At 37.0% G+C, this 18,242-nt stretch overlaps 2 protein-coding genes across 2 annotated transcripts in view; one reads left to right on the top strand and one right to left on the bottom strand.

Moving 5' to 3' along the window:
• LOC106875198 (DNA/RNA-binding protein KIN17) overlaps positions 1–16,896 on the top strand; it is an 18,533-nt gene extending 1,637 nt beyond the window's left edge. The window contains exons 2-11 of the mRNA XM_014923241.2: positions 779–922; positions 2,205–2,299; positions 2,969–3,135; positions 4,341–4,571; positions 8,180–8,231; positions 10,327–10,447; positions 11,465–11,587; positions 13,533–13,632; positions 15,159–15,259; positions 16,173–16,896. Coding sequence (XP_014778727.1) covers positions 803–922; positions 2,205–2,299; positions 2,969–3,135; positions 4,341–4,571; positions 8,180–8,231; positions 10,327–10,447; positions 11,465–11,587; positions 13,533–13,632; positions 15,159–15,259; positions 16,173–16,244 — 1,182 coding nt within the window. The 5' untranslated portion in view covers positions 779–802 and the 3' untranslated portion in view covers positions 16,245–16,896. The remainder of the gene's footprint in view (positions 1–778; positions 923–2,204; positions 2,300–2,968; positions 3,136–4,340; positions 4,572–8,179; positions 8,232–10,326; positions 10,448–11,464; positions 11,588–13,532; positions 13,633–15,158; positions 15,260–16,172) is intronic.
• LOC106875197 (reelin) overlaps positions 16,882–18,242 on the bottom strand; it is a 200,233-nt gene continuing 198,872 nt past the window's right edge. Inside the window, exons 57-58 of the mRNA XM_014923240.2 lie at positions 17,636–17,805; positions 16,882–17,084 (exon numbers count right to left, since the gene is read on the bottom strand). Of these exons, the coding sequence (XP_014778726.1) occupies positions 17,045–17,084; positions 17,636–17,805 (210 nt within the window). The 3' untranslated portion in view covers positions 16,882–17,044. The remainder of the gene's footprint in view (positions 17,085–17,635; positions 17,806–18,242) is intronic.

The following is an 18,242-nucleotide window of genomic DNA, read 5'->3' as shown; positions in this document are numbered from 1 at the left end:
TCTCTCTCTCTCTCTCTCTCTCTATATATATATATATATATATGTAGAGTGTTAGGTGTGATGTACAGAAGTAAATATTGAAAAAAAAGTCGTCAGAATTTTGGAATAACTTCTTTCATTTATTTTATACATATATTAGCGTTTCGTTCGTCTTTCGAACTTGTCAAATATATCTGAAAATACAGAGATCTAGCTTATTTATATAAAAACAGGTGTTTTGGGGGGGGTTTTGTTTATAACAGAACATTGTTTTGTTTTTTTTGGGGTGAGGCTTTGGAGACAATGGAAGATGTATAAGCAGATAGATAGATAGATAGATAGACAGACAGATAGAGAGATGGATGTGGTATTGAAATGGTCTTTTTAAGGAGTGTAAAAAAAAACAAGTTAAAAGCTTATTTACTACTTACTGTATTGTTTTGAGACAGTTTTTAGGGATGGTAGAAGAAGGAAGAAAATCGAAATAGGATTAATGTAATATAAAGCTGAAGCAAATTAACACCAAATATACTGTGCGTGTGTTTTTATTGGCTAACCTGGCAATATGACCATCCCCAAGTACAACAACACACACACACACACACACACACACACACATATATATATATATAGAGAGAGAGAGGTTTTAGTTTTGCCATGACATTTTGTAGACGAATGTTTTCGTCGTCCGCTTCCTTTCATTTAAAAAAAAAATGAAAACTAGTGTAACGTTTGTATTAATTACAATGGTTAAAGCACCGAGGAAATTTATTTACTGTTTATTTTCTTTTACATAAAGCCATTCAAGTGAATTACAATCACCATGGGGAAAGAAAAACACGGCTTTCTTACACCTAAGGCTATCGCCAATCGTATTAAGGCGAAAGGTCTCCAGAAACTGAAATGGTACTGTCAGATGTGTGAAAAACAATGTCGAGATGAGGTAAACTCCCTTTACTTGTATTTTTTCAGTTGTATGTTTGTATTAATTAGTCATTTTTATTAATTCTTTTCTGTGGATTATTTTAACACGGTATCTCCCACTGGTTTGCGTTAAGACATTATTATAAGCAGTTTGTTATCTATAGTATTATTTTGCCACTGTACGTATGTAGCAATTTAACTATAGGAAAGATACATAACCTATTATCGCCCACAGCGTTTATACTATTTGTAAGGTGATTGATAGACTATGGAACGAAATCGAAGATATAATCTATTATAGATACATATTTATATTATTCTTAAGGTAAAGACAGTGAGCTGGTAGAACTTGTAAAGCAATGGAAAAAATACATTGCTGTATTTGTTCCAGTTCTTTACATGGTTTCTAATCCTAATGGGTTTAACTTTATCTTTCATCACTCTGGGGTTGATGAATGGAAGTGCCCATCTAGAACTGGGGTAGATATAATTGAATAAACTTCCCTAAGAAAATTACTGATTTTGTGCTGAAATAAGAAATTATTATTTATAAAGCAATTAAAAGATAAATAAATATTTCAAATTGTGATACATACTTCCATGTATATATATATATATCATCATCATCGTTTAACGTCCGCTTTCCATGCTGGCATGGGTTGGACGATTTGACTGAGGACTGGTGAAACCAGATGGCTACACCAGGCTCCAATCTGATTTGGCAGAGTTTCTACAGCTGGATGCCCTTCCTAACGCCAACCATTCCGAGAGTGTAGTGGGTGCTTTTACGTGCCACCGGTACGAGGGCCAGTCAGGCGGTTCTGGCAACGGCCACGCTCCAGCTGCCCTACTTGGTTCACTGTGACAGGGTTTAAGTCCGGCTATTTGGATGCAGTTTAACACATAAAAATTTGCTAAAGCCTTCCTGACATAGTGCTCAACTAGTACTAATTTTATTGACACTGAAAGTATGAAAGTCAAAGCAGGCCTTGACAGAATTTGAGATCAGAACATACAGTGGTAGAAGAAATGCCACATTTTTAAAAAATAACAATATTATCTGTATTAGAATTAATGTCAGTCTTATCAAAAATCAATAAATTTCTAGTTTCAACTAAGAATGTTGTCTTTGATTGTAATCAAAATCTGCAATTTGGAATCATTTTGGTTTAAATTGCAGCTGATGTTAAAAGATTTTGCTCACTTCATACTGTTGTGGAATAGTGTATTAATTAGTCTCTTGAATTGCTAATTGTATAATTTTATGTTAGAATGTATAATTGTATAATTTTATATTTTAGAATGGTTTTAAATGTCACATGATGTCTGAATCCCACCAAAGGCAACTGTTGCTGTTTGCTGAAAACCCAGATGATTATATAGATACATTTTCTAAGTAAGTCATTATATATTGTAATTTCTTTTGCATGATCTTTCATCAAGGAATCATATCAACAATTGTTAAGCATCTGTTGGTTGAAGATATTGACTCATCTTAATTGCAAGTTTCAATAGAATGCCGATACTATTTGTAACCCTGTGAGGTTAGTTAAAGAAATGGCTTAGGAAGGACTTGGCATATTTCCACTGCTAAATATGTGGCTCAGGTGAATCCAATGACTGTGCTGACACTAATAACAATTCTAGCATTGATAAACTACAAAAAAAAAAAAAACTATCAGATGTCTGGGTTCTTATGGTCAGTCATATGTACAATGTATTTAACATATGTATTCTATGTATCTTTTATATATGCGCATGAATAGTTATTTATATAAGGGTTCATTATGCACCTTTGTACATAGATATATGTGTACAAAATTATCTAAATCTACTTATCTCTGGGAGTAGCCTTTATCTCTCAAACCCTATATTCAATTTCTTATGTATTTTTATATTTTTCCATGTCAGTCTTTTCCATAAATGTAAATGCAAATTTATTTGTATACAATGCTTTATATCATTTTGAAACTCTTCAAATATTTAGCAGTACCCACTCAACTGAATACATCTAGTGCTATTTACTTATGTTCTGTATATTTTTGTTTTATTTTATCTTTTTTAGAGATTTTCTTGATGGTTTTCTGGAAGTTTTGCATAGACGATTTGGAACAAAACGAGTTCATGCTAACATAGTATACCAAGAATATATCACAGATCGTCATCACATTCATATGAACTCCACTCAGTGGGAGACTTTGACAGATTTTGTCAAATGGACAGGAAAGGAAGGCAAGTTGATTCTTTTCCAATCATAACTTAGTTTGATGGGGACTGGTTTTCAAGAATAAACATTGAGATAACTTGACATCTCCTGGTGCCATGAAAGATAACATCATTGTCACAACATTTTATGTCTGTTTTCCATTTTAGCTTTGATTAGGTGTGTCTGTTGTACAACATATTGGTTTCATCTTGATTCTTGATCATCTTGTATAAGAACCAGCATTATGTGAACTGATTTTAACTGTGGTTCTCAACCATTTTTTGCCTATGGACTCCTTTGGTTCCTATTTAATGTTACTGGACCTCCTTAGCCATTCAGTGTTAAAAAAAAATACCTATTACGTTTCTATAATTAAGACTCATTAGGAATTGTATATAAAAAAATGTTAAATATTTTGTGTATTGTAGAAGTGTAACCAATTTATTGCAAATAAATATTAACAACAAAATCTTATATGGACCCCAGTTGAGGATCACTGCTTTAACACACAAAACATGTTCCTTTTTCACTCGGCCCTCATTGTTCTTATCAGCACAATTATGCTTCCAGCATACATAGACTGGTCCTTTTAATGATCAACCACACTTTTACTTACCATGTAATATCACAGATCCTCCAGATTGTGCTCAATTCATTTCATTTCAGCCTACACAGATTGTCCACATTCAGTTCCAATGACTCACTTACTATACAGCATCACACCCCCAACACATGCTTTATACAGTCTGCCTTTTGTATGGAGTGTGAAACTCTTTGTTGTTCACAGAGATAACACCTCCCTGAGTGTTATCTCTGTGGACAACAAAAAGTTTCTTTAATTCCATCCATACTCTGGCATTTTACTATGTCCACATCTAACTGTAAATAGTATAAGTTTCTCAGTAACAGAATCTATCAAATACATTTAGTAAGTCGCTGAGTAGTTTATGGACTTCTTTATCTAGTTGTCCTCGTTCTGTTAATTGCAAACCACTATGCAATTACTTGACTGAGTTGGTGAGAAACCCTGTTATGTGATCAATCATGAAATTAAAACATTTGTAATCTCATTCGGTGTGTGTTCCTTCATCAGCTTAATTTGTAAGTTACTGTTTTAATTGTTAAATCTTTAGAACCTTTAGCAAATAATTCTTTTAGATTTTAATTCCTAATTTGCATTGTATTTTTTTCTTTTTCCTTTACTCATGTATTAGTTTTATTTTCCATGCAGGTTATTGTGTGGTAGATTATACGGAAAAGGGTTGGTTCTGTCAGTACGTAGATCGAACGCCAGAAACTATTCGAAAACAAGAGGCAGTCAAAGCAAAAGAGAGGATGGATATGGACGATGAAGAAAGAAATGCAAAATTCATTGAGAAACAGATCCAAAGAGCATCTGTAACTGAGAAAGTCAAAGCTGAACCTGAATTCACAGAACTGAAAAGAGAATGTGAAGAAAAAGGTAAGAAATATCATAATCATTTAGTGTCTGTTGTCCATGCTGGCATGGGTAGATGGTTTGACCAGGGCTGGTAAATTGGAAGGCTGTACCAGACTCCAGTCTGATTTGGCATGGTTTTCTATGGTTGAATGCCCTTTCTAATGCCAGCCATTCCGAGAGTGTAATGGGTACTTTTATGTGTTACTGGCAAAGGTGCCATTTGCATGACACTGGTATCTGCCACGATTGCGATTTTGCTCAGCTTCATCATCATCATCATCATCCTTTAACGTCCGTTTTCCATGCTGGCATGGGTTGGACGATTTGGCTGAGGTCTGGAGAGCCAGCGGCTGCACTACGCTCCAATCTGATCTGGCAATGTTTCTACAGCTGGATGCTCTTCCTAATGTCAACCACTCCGAGAGTGTAGTGGGTGCTTTTTACGTGTCACTGGCACAGGGGCCACTCAGTGGGTACTGGCATCGGCCATGTTTGGATGGTGCAATTTACGTGCCACTGGAACGAGAGTCAGTCAGGGTACTGGCATCGGCCATGTTCGGATGTTGCTTTTTATGTGCCACCAGAACGGGAGCCAGTCAGGCAACCCTGGCATTAATCATGTTTGGATGGTGCCTTTTTATGTGCCACTGGAATGGGAGCCAGTCAGGGGCACTGGCCATAGCTACGAGTGCTCCCTGACTGGGCTCCTGTTCCGGTGATGTGGTTATTAGAAATCTCTTTAATGTGAATGTGCATGGCCTGGTAGTTGGGGTATTTGGTTCATGATTGTAAGGTCATGAGTTCAATTCCAAGTAGCACATTGTGTCCTTGAGCAAGACGCTTTATTTCATGTTGCTCCAGTACACTCAGCTGGTAAAAATGAGTTGTACCTGTAATTCAAAAGGGCCAGCCTTGTCACATTCTTATTTCTTATTTCTTTACTGCCCACAAGGGGCTACACACAGAGGGGACAAACAAGGACAGACAAACAGATTGTTGATTATATCGATCCCCAGCGCATAACTGTTACTTATTTAATCGACCCTGAAAGGATGAAAGCAGAGTCGACCTTGGCGGAATTTGAACTCAGAATGTAGCGGCAGACGAAATACCACTAAGCATTTCAATCAGCGTGCCGTTTCTGCCAGCTCGCCGCCTTGTCACATTCTGTTACACTGAATCTGCCTGGCAACTACATTGATGGTGCGCGTATCCATGAAGTTCTCAGCCACTTGCACATTAATTTCACAAGCAGGCTGTTCTGTTGATCAGATCAAGTGGAACACTCATAACTGCTGAAGTGCTGATTCAATTCATCTGTGCGGGTGACACGTAAAAGCACCCACTACACTCTCTGAGTGGTTGGCGTTAGGAAGGGCATCCAGCTGTAGAAACTCTGCCAAATCAGATTGGAACCTGGTGTTGCCATCCGGTTTCACCATTCCTCAGTCAAATCGTCCAACCCATGCTAGCATGGAAAGCGGACGTTAAACAATGATGATGTAATGATTTGATGTAGTGTGTTGACTTAATCTGTTGCTTGATTTAACACCATCATCACCTGGTTCTTGGGTGCTTTTAGCAGAGTCTGCTTTCTTTCCCTCCTCCCTCCAGTCTTTGTCAAATGGTCATGGGTGCTATCCTTTCTCCTCTGATTATGTCTGCAAAAATAATTCTCTAATCATTCAGATCTGCAAACCAACCATTCATTTTCCTTTGATGTCTAACACCTTTCGATTAGAATAGATTACTTAAAAGAGTGTTTTCTTTATGAAGAATTGGTTGTTTTTGTAGAGAAGTATGTTTAGATTTGTTTCTAGAATATCATTTTTTGATAGGCACAGGCATGGCCATGTGGTTAAGAAGTTTGTCCCTCAACCACATGGTTTTGAATTCAGTCCCATTGTATGGTGCCTTGGACAAGTGTCTTCTATAACCCCAGGCAGATTTAAGCCTTGTAAGGGGATTTGACAAACAGAAACAAGTGGTTGAGAGAGGATTAACACAATGACACACACATATACAGCAGGCTTCCACACAGTTTCCATCTACCAGATTTTCTCACAAAACATTGGTTGGCATAGAGACTACAGTAGATGTCCACAGTGGGATTGAACCCGAAGCTACTCGGTTCCAAAATGAACATCCTAACCACCCAGCCATACTTGTACCTATGTTTAGTTTTCAATTACAATGACTAGATTGCAATGCAGTGCGCTTTAAGTTTTTGTACTGAAATAAACTGACTTAGTAATATCTTAATGTCTTTTGTAATACCTTGATAGCATTGATATTATTCTTATTTTTTAATCAAAATAATTTGTCATTAAATCATTAGTGCTGACAGGGGCTAAAACTAACAATATTTTTGGAACCAGCATCCCAATCATATCCAAGAATAGATTTAACTTTTAAGGCACCAAAATTTTATTTTGGCTACTTCTAACTTTATTCTGTAGTGTGTTTTACATTTTCTAGCTTGTCATCATCTTTATCAATCCACCAGCAGTTGAGGAATTCATGGTGTTGTCATCATCATCATGGTTATCATTTAATGTCTCTTATTCCATGCTGGCATAGGCAGCTCCGTTGCGTGACTTTTAGAGGCTCCCTGCAACTTTTTGTTCCAAGGCCCCATCCCTCACAATCATAATTTATAATCTACACACCTTTTATTTCATAGCTATATTTTATTTTATTCTATTTGAAGTTCAGTATTTCACATTATCCTAAAGAACATCTTTAAAAGTACAACAATTTAAATTTGTTTAGGTCTATTACAAATTTCAAAAAGTAAAATGTCCAGATTTGAATATAAGAGCACTTTTATAATCCAGGCAACTTTCAAAGACAAACACGGTGCACTTTTCATTTTGCGAAATCATTGATGAGTTCAGAATAATCAAGCTGAGTGCTAAGTTTGTGTTCAATAGCTATCATAGACAATCTACAAAGTCTGGTACACGTCCATGGTACAATGTAATATTTTTACAAGATATTTTGCAGGTACAATGTATTACCATTTTATTTCTTGAAATTTTCAGTTAACATAGTTTAATTCTTGTTCAACATCTTAACCAAAGTAAATAGATGACTCATCTATGTACTTTGATCTTAACATGGGGCCCCTCAACCGTGGAGGCCCCTGTGACCACAGGGGTTGCAGGGGCTTAGCAATGGCCCTGGGCATTGGATGGATGGTTTGACAAGAACATATGAGCCAGAGGGCCCCACTATGTTCTGTGTCTGCTTTGACATGGTTTCTATAGCTGGACACCTTTCCTAATACCAATCACAGGTTTGTTTATTAGCAAGTTTGCTAATTTATAAAAGAGCATATTCAGAGTAGTTTAACCTGCTAGAACTAACAACCATATTTACTTCAAATCACACCCTACTGATTTAAAAAGATGATATATTAGCTGATGTAGGTCCAGCTAGCCTTAAAAATGGTACTGGCAAGAATACCTCTGATCATAGGTCTGCTCAGTCCATTTCATGTGGAGCTTTACAACTGGTATTTTAATTGAATCAGTGTTCCTCAATAATATTTTAGCTGTGCCGTTACCAAGTACGAATGTATAACATTTTTATCTGATTCTGTTTTTCTCTCTCTTTATTTTCTAAAGTAACATTCAACCTGGGAACCTTTGTTAAGAAAAAGGAAGAAGAGTTGAAAAAGTAAGAAACTTATTGTTTGCTTTTCAGTTTTATTTCATTTTTGTTTCCATCTTAGTTTTTGTTTCTCTATTTTGTGTAACAGTATGACACAGTGATTGTGAGGTTAAGAAGCTGACTTCCAAATCACATGGTTTTGGGTTCAGTCTCACTGTGTAGAACCATGGGCAACCAAAACCTTGTGAATGGATTTGGTAGACAGAAACTGAAAGAAGCCCATTGTATATATGTATGTATGTGTGTGAGTGTTTGTGTTTCTATGTCTCGACATCATGCAATTATTGTAAATGAATGTCATTCATTTCCAATATCCTATGAAAATATGTCTGGTTATCGGGAAATATCATTTTGCTTGGAAACAGGTGTGGGTTGGCAATAGAAATGGCATCTGGCCATTGAAAATCTACCTCAATAAATCATGTCCAACCCATGCCAGCAAGGAAAAGTGGATGTTAAAACATTGATGATCATGATATAGAAGGTATGACCTGAAGGTATATAGAAGTTTAAAGATTTATTTTTCAATTAATGCTTTCTGAGAAATTAATTAGACCAACCACCACCACCACCATCATTATTATTAGGAGTGGTGGATGACGAAATCCGAAGAGTGTTGAATAAAATGCTTTGAAGTATTTAGTTACATCCCTTCATATTCTGAGCGCACACACACACACACACTGTGTGAGTCAACTTTGCCTTTTATTTGTTCTGGGATTGATATGATAAATACCAGCTGTGTACTAGTGTCAATCTAATTAACTATACCCATTTTCTAAATGTGTAAAATGAGATCACAGCTGTAGCCTATACTAGTGTTGCATAACCAGCTCATTTAAAAAGTACCTTTGAATTGTCAGGCGACACGCCATGCTTGAGGAAACCTATTGAGTTAGGTAAAATCAAATCACAATCAAGTGGAAATTGTAATTGTGGCTGATGCCAGTGCTGCCTGACTGGCTCTTGTGCTGGTGGAATGCAATAAGCACCATTCATGTGTGGGTCGTTGCCATTGCTACCTGACTGGCTCTCCATACTGGTGGCACGTAAAAAGTACCATCCGAATGTGGTCAATGCCAGCCCCCACCCCGTCTGGCTCCTGTGCCAGTAGCACGTAAAAAGCACCATCTGAAGGTGGCTTATGCCAGTACCCTCTGACTGGCTCCTGTGCCGGTGACATGTAAAAAGCACCCACTACACTCTTGGAGTGTTTGGTGTTAGGAAGGGCATCTGGCTGTAGAAACATTACCAGATCAGATTGAAGCCTGGTGAGGCCTCCTGGCGTGCCAGTCCCCAGCCAAACCGTCCAACCCATGCCAGCATGGAAAACGGACGTTAAATGATGATGATGATGAGGCTATGTGCATTATTCTTGTTGTTATTAAAGTGGTGAGCTGACAGAACCCTCAGAACACCAAGCGAAATGCTTAGCATTATTTAGCCTGTCTTTACATTCTGAGTTCGAATTCCACCAAGGTTGCCTTTGCCTTTCATCCTTTTGGGGTTGATAAAATAAGTACCAGTTAAATACTGGGTCATATAATTGCTCTGCCTCCCCTCAAAATCTATTGCCCTGTTCCAAAATTTGAAACTATTATTATTTATTTCGTGTTGCTTTTGGTTGAACTGTTTCGTGACTGTATTTCAAATGAATATATTTTCAACATGATCAATGTAAAAGTGCAGCCATGGCAGTGTGGATACAGGGTTCACTTTGTTACATTGTGGTCTTGGGTTCAATCTCAGTGTGTGTGTTACTTTGGGTAAGCATCTTTTACTGTAGCCTTGAGCCAACCATTGTCTTATGATTCGAATTGGTTGCCAGGAAATATATGGAAGCCTGTTGTGTGTGTATATTCATGTATGTGTGTGTGACCATCTGTCTGTCCGTCTGTCCTTGCTTGCATGCACACATGTATGTGCACTCACCCTTCCCTTACCTGTTGCTTTGTGAAAGCATCTTCCCCTATCTATTGCTTATTCTATAACTTCATATTTCTCCCACCATCTTTTCCCTGTAACCATGGGGTTAGGAAGCAAACCTCTTAACTACATGGCCATGTCTGCTTATTTCTTCAATTTTTTTTTTAATTTCCAGAACAGAACTGAAGAATAATATCTTGAAAAAATTACCTCAACCAGATACTAAATCTTCAAAGGAATTAGCATCTGCAAGTGGCACTAAAAGAAAGTCTTCTGCTCTTGATGACATTATGAAGGTAAGAAGCAAATATGGTGGAGGGGAACCACCTCTGGACAGAATTCTGCATGTTGAATATACATATTGTGGAGTCTTACATATATACTATAGTGAGTTGGAAAACGTGAGATTATCCATGCAATTAGAAGACAGAACTCCCCTAGAGATGTTTCAAACCTCAAAACAATTAGCAAAGGAAATAACTCCTTAAGATCTAACTGGAATTTTTGTGAAATAGAAATTATAAAAATGTGAATGGGTTTTGTCTTTAAGTTTTGCATTGCTTTTTTTTTTTCTTTTTGTATAAATCTCGCGATCTATTTAGAAACTAGAGAATTTGACAAAAAGCAGTTGGTTCAGTATAAAAAAATCATAAAAATATATTAAGGGCATCCATCTGTAGAAACTCTGCCAAATTAGATTGGAGTCTGGTGTAGCCATCTGGTTTGCCAGTCCTCAGTCAAATCGTCCAACCCATGCTAGCATGGAAAGCAGATGTTAAATGATGATGATGATGATTACATGAATTAGGATGAAGTTTACTGATGCAATATAATGTGTACATTGTGAATGTGGTTTTGCCTATTGTCATGACACTTTCACCTGCCAAGGTTCATTGAATACAGTTAAGTAGATTACAGGTTGGTGTTTCCACCTATATTTATGCAATATTGATTCCTGGGATCAATTTCCTGTCTTAGAGTTGAGTTTATGTTCCATTTAGTCTGTAACCTGGAAGTTGCACAACTCTTATTAGAAAAATAATTCCTTTGTCTCCTCTAATCAAAGGATTTGTAGGGCTCAGTAAATTAGTGTTATTTACTTTTTTCCCAATAATTACACTCATTATAAACCTGTTAGTTACTGTATTTATTTTTCATAAATATATTTTAAATGCATTTAATTTTTCAAGATGTTTACATATGAAGTAAACAGAAGCAATACATTTAGGTGGAAATAAAAGAATTGCTATTTAACATTCTTGATTATCTTACTTTATGGTTAGTAAACAATAAATGTCAATTGTATATTTCAGTTTGAAGAAATGAAACGAGAAAAGATGAATCGTAAAGACAACTGGCTCGACGAGGGGATTGTTGTAAAGGTTATAACCAAAAAACTCGGGGATAAATACTACAAAAGGAAAGCTGTGATTAAGGTAGCTATTCTTTTTTTTTTTTTATTATTCTGGGGCACCACCTGGAAGAAGTTTTAGTTGAACGAATCGTTTTTAGTACTTTTTTTGTGTTTGGTATTAATTCTATTGGTCTCTTCATGAGGACATAAACATACCAGCACCGGTGGTCATGTGGTTGTGGTGGGACAAACAAAGTCACACATACATATGATGGGCTTCTTTCAGTTTCCGTCTACCAAATCCACTCACAAGGCTTTGGTTGGCCCGAGTCTTTAGTAGAAGACATTTGCCGAAAGTATCATGCAGTGGGACTGAACCCTGAACCATATGGTTGGAAAGTGATCTTGCCATACAGCTATGCCTGCGCCTACGTATTAAAGGAACAGATTGACCGTTGCCAGTACCGCCTGACTGGCCTTGTAGGGTTTTCAAGCGAGATCGTTGCCAGTGCCCCTGGACTGGCTCTTGTACGGGTGGCACATAAAAGACACCATTTCAAGCGTGGCCGTTTTTGTGCGGGTGACACGTAAAAGCACCCACTACACTCTCTGAGTGGTTGGCGTTAGGAAGGGCATCCAGCTGTAGAAACTCTGCCAAATTAGATTGGAGCCTGGTGTAGCCATCCGGTTGCACCAGTCCTTAGTCAAATCGTCCAACCCATGCTAGCATGGAAAGCGGACGTTAAACGATGATGATGATGATGATGATGATTATTTTATTACACTTAGTAGTAGAAAGAGCCTTAAGTAGGTCAGAGTGCAATCACACCACTGACTACTCTTAATAAAAATAATGTGGTTGAAGCCAGGGCCACCTGACTGGCTCCCATGCTGGTGGCACGTAAAAAGCATCCACTCCACTCTCGGAGTGGTTGGCATTAGGAAGGGCATTCAGCTGTAGAAACATTGCCAGATCAGATTGGAGCCTGGTGCAGCTGCTGGCTCTCCAGACCTCAGTCAAACCGTCCAACCCATGCCAGCATGGAAAACGGACGTTAAATGATGATGATGATGATGAATGTAATACAAAATAAGATAAATGGTAGATTTGAGGATACCTTTCTTCCTCCCACTAGTCTTGGAGATCTTGTAACAGGTCAAGGGCCCTGCCTTCTCCCTTAACAAAATCCAATAAAATAAAACGGAAGCTGTCTTACATCACAGAAGATCGAAGAGCTTGGGTGGGAGAAAATTGCTCATCTACCTTATTCTCCCGACCTTGCTCCTTCAGACTACCATTTGTTTCGTAGTTTACAGAATCATTTGGGGGACATAACTTTCGCAAGCCAGGAGGAAGTCGAAACTGACATTTCAGAGTTCTTCGCTTTGAAACCAAAAGAGTTTTACATTGATGGGATTCAAAAAACTTGTAAATAGATGGAAGGAAGTCATAGATAATCAGGGAAATTAACATTTGATCTCTTGTTTTCTTTATTCAAAATTCAGACAGAACTTATGGGATGACCTGATATATATACACATATACATATATATATCATCATCATCATCATTGTTTAACGTCCATACTGGCTCCTGTGCTGGTGGCACGTAAAAAGCACCCACTGCACTCTCGGAGTGGTTGGTGTTAGGAAGGGCATCTAGCTGTAGAAACATTGCCAGATCAGATTGGAGTCTGGTGCAGCCACTGGCTTTCCAGACCCCAGTCGAACTGTCTAACCCATGCCAGCATGAAAAACGGATGTTAAACGATGCATACATGTGTGTGTCCCATTGTACCACTTACTAACAGGTGTTGGTTTGTTTACATCCCCTGTAATTTAGTGGTTCAGCAAAAGACACTTAGAGCAAGTATCAGGCTTTAAAAATAGTACTGGGGTTGGTTCATTTGACTAAAACTGCTTTGAGGCAGTGCTCCAGCATGGCTGCAAAAAAGAAAAAAGAATTAACCTCATATTTGATTGAATGAGATTCTTACCAAATAATTCATCGTATGTATTTATTTACAGCAAGTTGAAAATTTATATATGGCTGTTGTGAAGCTGTTGGATACTGGAGACAAAGTGAGGCTTGACCAGAGCCATCTTGAAACTGTGATTCCTGCTCTTGGTATGTGTTTCCTCTTTAATCAGATTTCCTAAACATTTCTTCTTCTGAGACTAATCTGTGACAAAATATAATCTTTTATTTAATCCTCTTCAATATCTTTTTGTTGTTTTTGAGCCTCACTGGGCCAGCTTTGATTGAATTGACCTACAACAAAAGGTTTTCCAGCCATGACCATTACTACTTACCATGGAGTGCATTCCTTTTTTTTAAGCTGTCAGAATATGATTTGAGAGATTTGGCTGCCATTTCTAGCAGGTTGACTGATCATATAACCTTGGGCCGACTAAAGCCTTGTGAGTGGATTGGGTAGATGGAAACTGAAAGAAGACCATCATATATATAAATATATATATATGTGTGTCTGTCTATCTGCCATTGCTTGATAACCAATGCCCGTGTCTTTATGTCCTTGTGTTTTGGCAGTTTGGCAAAAGAGCCCGCTAGAATAAGTACTGAAACTAGAGAAGGCTGTCATCTCATAATAGTGTAATGCTCCCAAATATTGGATAATTAAACTGCGCCTAAAGACGACTGACATGAAGTCACTCACCAGCACAGTCCAACCTCTGGCCTACAGATATATGTCTCCACTCTGCTACTGTAGCTTCTGCTTCTCCACTCAAGCACCTCTCTTGTTACTCATATTGCATGTGTGTGTTTGTGTACATCCGCTAAACCAGGACTGCTTTAAATCACTCTCCCCAGCTTTTATTCTCCAGAACTTTCTGTGCAAAGACATAAACTGTAACTATCTCACTAGACACAGAAAAACAAAATCTTTCCATTCTCTGTCAGTTTTATATCAGAATAATTGATCTACTTCTCTTGTGTAAGTGCTGGGATGCTTTTATCCCATCAGCTGCTTCCCAACCACATGGTTTGGGTTAACTGCAGAACCTTGGGCCGACTAAAGCCTTGTGAGTGGATTTGGTAGATGGAAACTGAAAGAAGCCCATCATATATATAAATATATATATATGTATTTATGTGTGTCTGTCTATCTGCCATTGCTTGATAACCAATGCTCGTGTCTTTATGTCCTTGTGTTTTGGCAGTTTGGCAAAAGACCCCTGATAGAATAAGTACTAAGCTTACAAAAAATAAGTCCTGGGGGTTGATTACTTTAACTAAAACCCTCTAAGGCAGTGCTCCAGCATGGCCACAGTCAAATGATTGAAATAAATAAAAGAATAAAAAAATACTAATTTTCTTGCATGGGTTGCCTTCCGTACAGTCATTGGTAAATGGATTTGCAATCTAGCACAAAACCTTATGGTGGTTATTTTAATTTTGTCTCCCAGAATTATTTGGATTAGTTTATTGTAAGAGTATCTTCCCTTGTATGTATTTCTATCTGTGAGGCCTACTACTTCTTCTAGTCGTCCAGGTTTATGTTTACCTAAAGTTCTCTTCTTCTGCAGATTCACTCTTTCAGCCATCATGTATATTTCATTCATGATACTCCTCCACACAACTGTCATAGAAGTTTTATGTATTTATTTCTTTTTTTTCTGCAATTATTTCAGGTAAAACTGTAAAAATAGTAAATGGTGCATATCGTGGAACAAATGCTGTTTTACAATCAATCAATGAAAAGAAATTTTGTGCAACTGTTGCCATCAAACAGGTGAGATCTTTGTTGTTTAGCTGCAGGTCAAGAAGACTGATAAAGGCATTCTTGCTATGACTGTCCTTGTCTAAGGTATCATCTTCAAGAAGGTAGAATGTGATTTAAGGGAGATTTGAGTATTAGTTTTAATCGGTTGAGTGACCATGTAGAACAGGAATCCATAACTTCTTTTTGTAATGGTTTACTTTTTGTCAGTGGGCCACATGTATATCACATTATAATCTTACATATTAAAATATCTATGTGTATCTGTCTCCTCCTCCCTATTTCTATTAAAAGCAGTGTTTATGTAAACAGAACTTAACACGAAAGGCTGTCTAAAACCCATCAAATACTGAATGGCTCACAAATACATTAATTTGAAAAATGTTTATAAATGGACTGAGAATGCCTTAATTGCTCATGTCCACATGTTGCTGGCCCCTGGCTTAAGAGACTCCCTCATTGGTTCAAAGTAAGATGGTACTCCTTCGTAAACTATGTAATAAATTGAAATATTTTCAGATTTCAATTACAATTTACTAAGATAAAAATAAGTTGTATCTTATGGTTATTTTGCATTCATTACTTTTTTTTTATGTGTACCATTGGAGCAATGTTATGAATTCGCTTGGCTGAATTAATTGGGATGTGTTTTTAACTAACACCGAGAATATCTTAAATTTCCTGTGATTGAATGGTTTATTAAAATTAGATTCAAGACAAAGGATAGACAAATGAATTAACAATATTATAGAGCTGTTGATTTATTGCTTCTTCTTTCACCCCAGCTCGAAGAGCAGTAGTTCTGAATCAAATAAAATAAATCAACTTGTGTCTGGCTAGCATTTCTACTAATTCTCCTGCTTTTGTTCTTTAAAACTCTTTATAGTGACAATGATTTTCACATAAATTTTTGTTTCTGTTGCAGGGTCCGTTAGCAGGCAGAGTACTCGAAGGTGTGCAATATGAAGATATAAGTAAATTGTATCAACCAACATGAAGCTAATTAAAGAAGATAATCATTATGATACATCTATGAATTTATCTACAAATCTCAGGCTGGTTTTGCATCTAATGTCATTTTCATTTCAATTGATTATTTTGCATTGATATTCTGCTCCCACAATCCTTATCTTCATATCTAGCTGTGCTAGATTTCATCACCAACTTTAATTTATTCAATCATGGTGTAATGCAATGACTGTACAAGTAGACATTCCACATGGTGTGGGTACAGCACTTTACTTGGATCTTACAGAAGTTGGTGCTAATTATTTTTCCATCCTAATCTCTAAGATTAGCTATTCCGTTGGAAATTAAAGTACTTTATATAATCAAAGATTAAAAGACTGAGTATTTTACTCTGTGTAAATAATGTAATCTTTAAACATTTTTAGATTGAGGCATATTCTTTGACATTTTCTTCTATTACTGCAAAAACATTAAAGGATTTGAACAATTTTAAACCTGAACAATTAAAGCTCAATTCCAGCGGAAGACTCAATCTATTCTCACTATATTGAGAAACAATCCCCAAATATGTTGGTTAGCATCTCTGAGATCTAACAAAATAGGAGAGTTTTTTTTTTGTTCTTTCCAACAGTGGTGACATGGTACAATAAAGAAACGAAATAAACTTTTGTATAAAGTAATTTTTTTTATATATTTGATTATTTACAATATTTTATCAAGGGTCATTGATTTCCTACTTTTATAGTTTACACTTGGGACTTTTCTTGGTTCAGAACATCCTGTGTCACTGGCAGAACTGCTAAAATTTTTTTTATGGGATCTCTTTCTTCAGCGACTCAAATGGGGTTGGTTTTTTCTGTTCTTTACTCTGAAAGGAGGAGAAAAGAAAAAGAAGAAAGGATCAGTTTAAAAGAATTAGAGGATTTGAAACAATTAAAAGACTAAAAACAAGAGTACACAGCTGTGCAAGAAACAAATATAAATGTATGGTAGAAAGAATGCAGATGAATACATTAAACACCATTGATATTACACAAATGATTAGACAATGGTTGGTGTCAAAACGAAATTAATCACAGGAATTAAGTATTGCATGGAGAGTTGTTGGAGCAAATGAATATGAATTTGATGTAATACATTTTTTCAGACTCCCCTCTGTTAAAGTATAAGAAGTTTGAGAGCATCTTAATCTTTGCCTATGACATATAAGCTTGAATTGATTACCTTAATATAAATATATTAATAAATATATTAATGAAAGGCAATCTAATCTTATTACAATTTATGTGAAACCAAACGAGATACAGTACAGTGATTATTGTATTACCCAATAAGAGATGTTAGTTGAATTATGCAAGATGGAAGAATATAAAATAACAATGTCAAACAAAAATGGAAATTTGAAGTGTAAGTACTTACGCTAATATTTCTACATTGTCAATGGCCCATTGGTCGTGTCCCTTTCCACCATGTTCTGGCTGCCACCAACGAAATTGAACCCCTACTTTACTTGGGATGTCATAAGCAACTCTCTTAGGGTTCAAGTAATCGCTGGGTTCATGTCTTGCCAGAAGTTTCCATTCTACACCCTGCAAAAATATGAGCACAATAAAGAAGATTGTAGATGTATTTCACTCTGACAGTTTGAATTTAATCTCTCTCTCTCTCTCTCTCTCTCTCTCTCTCTCTATATATATATAGGCACGGGAGTGGCTGTGTGGTAAGTAGCTTGCTTACCAACCACATGGTTCTGGGTTCAGTCCCACTGCGTGGCACCTTGGGCAAGTGTCTTCTACTATAGCCTCGGGCCGACCAAAGCCTTGTGAGTGGATTTGGTAGACGGAAACTGAAAGAAGCCCGTCATATATATATGTGTGTTTGTGTTTGTCCCCCCAACATCGCTTGACAACCGATGGTGGTGTGTTTACGTCCCTGAAACTTAGCGGTTCGGCAAAAGAGACCGATAGAATAAGTACTAGGCTTCCAAAGAATAAGTCCTGGGGTCGATTTGCTCAACTAAAGGTGG

This window comes from Octopus bimaculoides, chromosome 4 (assembly GCF_001194135.2).
Source record: "Octopus bimaculoides isolate UCB-OBI-ISO-001 chromosome 4, ASM119413v2, whole genome shotgun sequence".
Lineage (NCBI taxonomy): Eukaryota > Metazoa > Mollusca > Cephalopoda > Octopoda > Octopodidae > Octopus > Octopus bimaculoides.
Note: the sequence above shows the minus strand (reverse complement) of the source record. Positions and strands in the feature narration are given on the sequence as shown.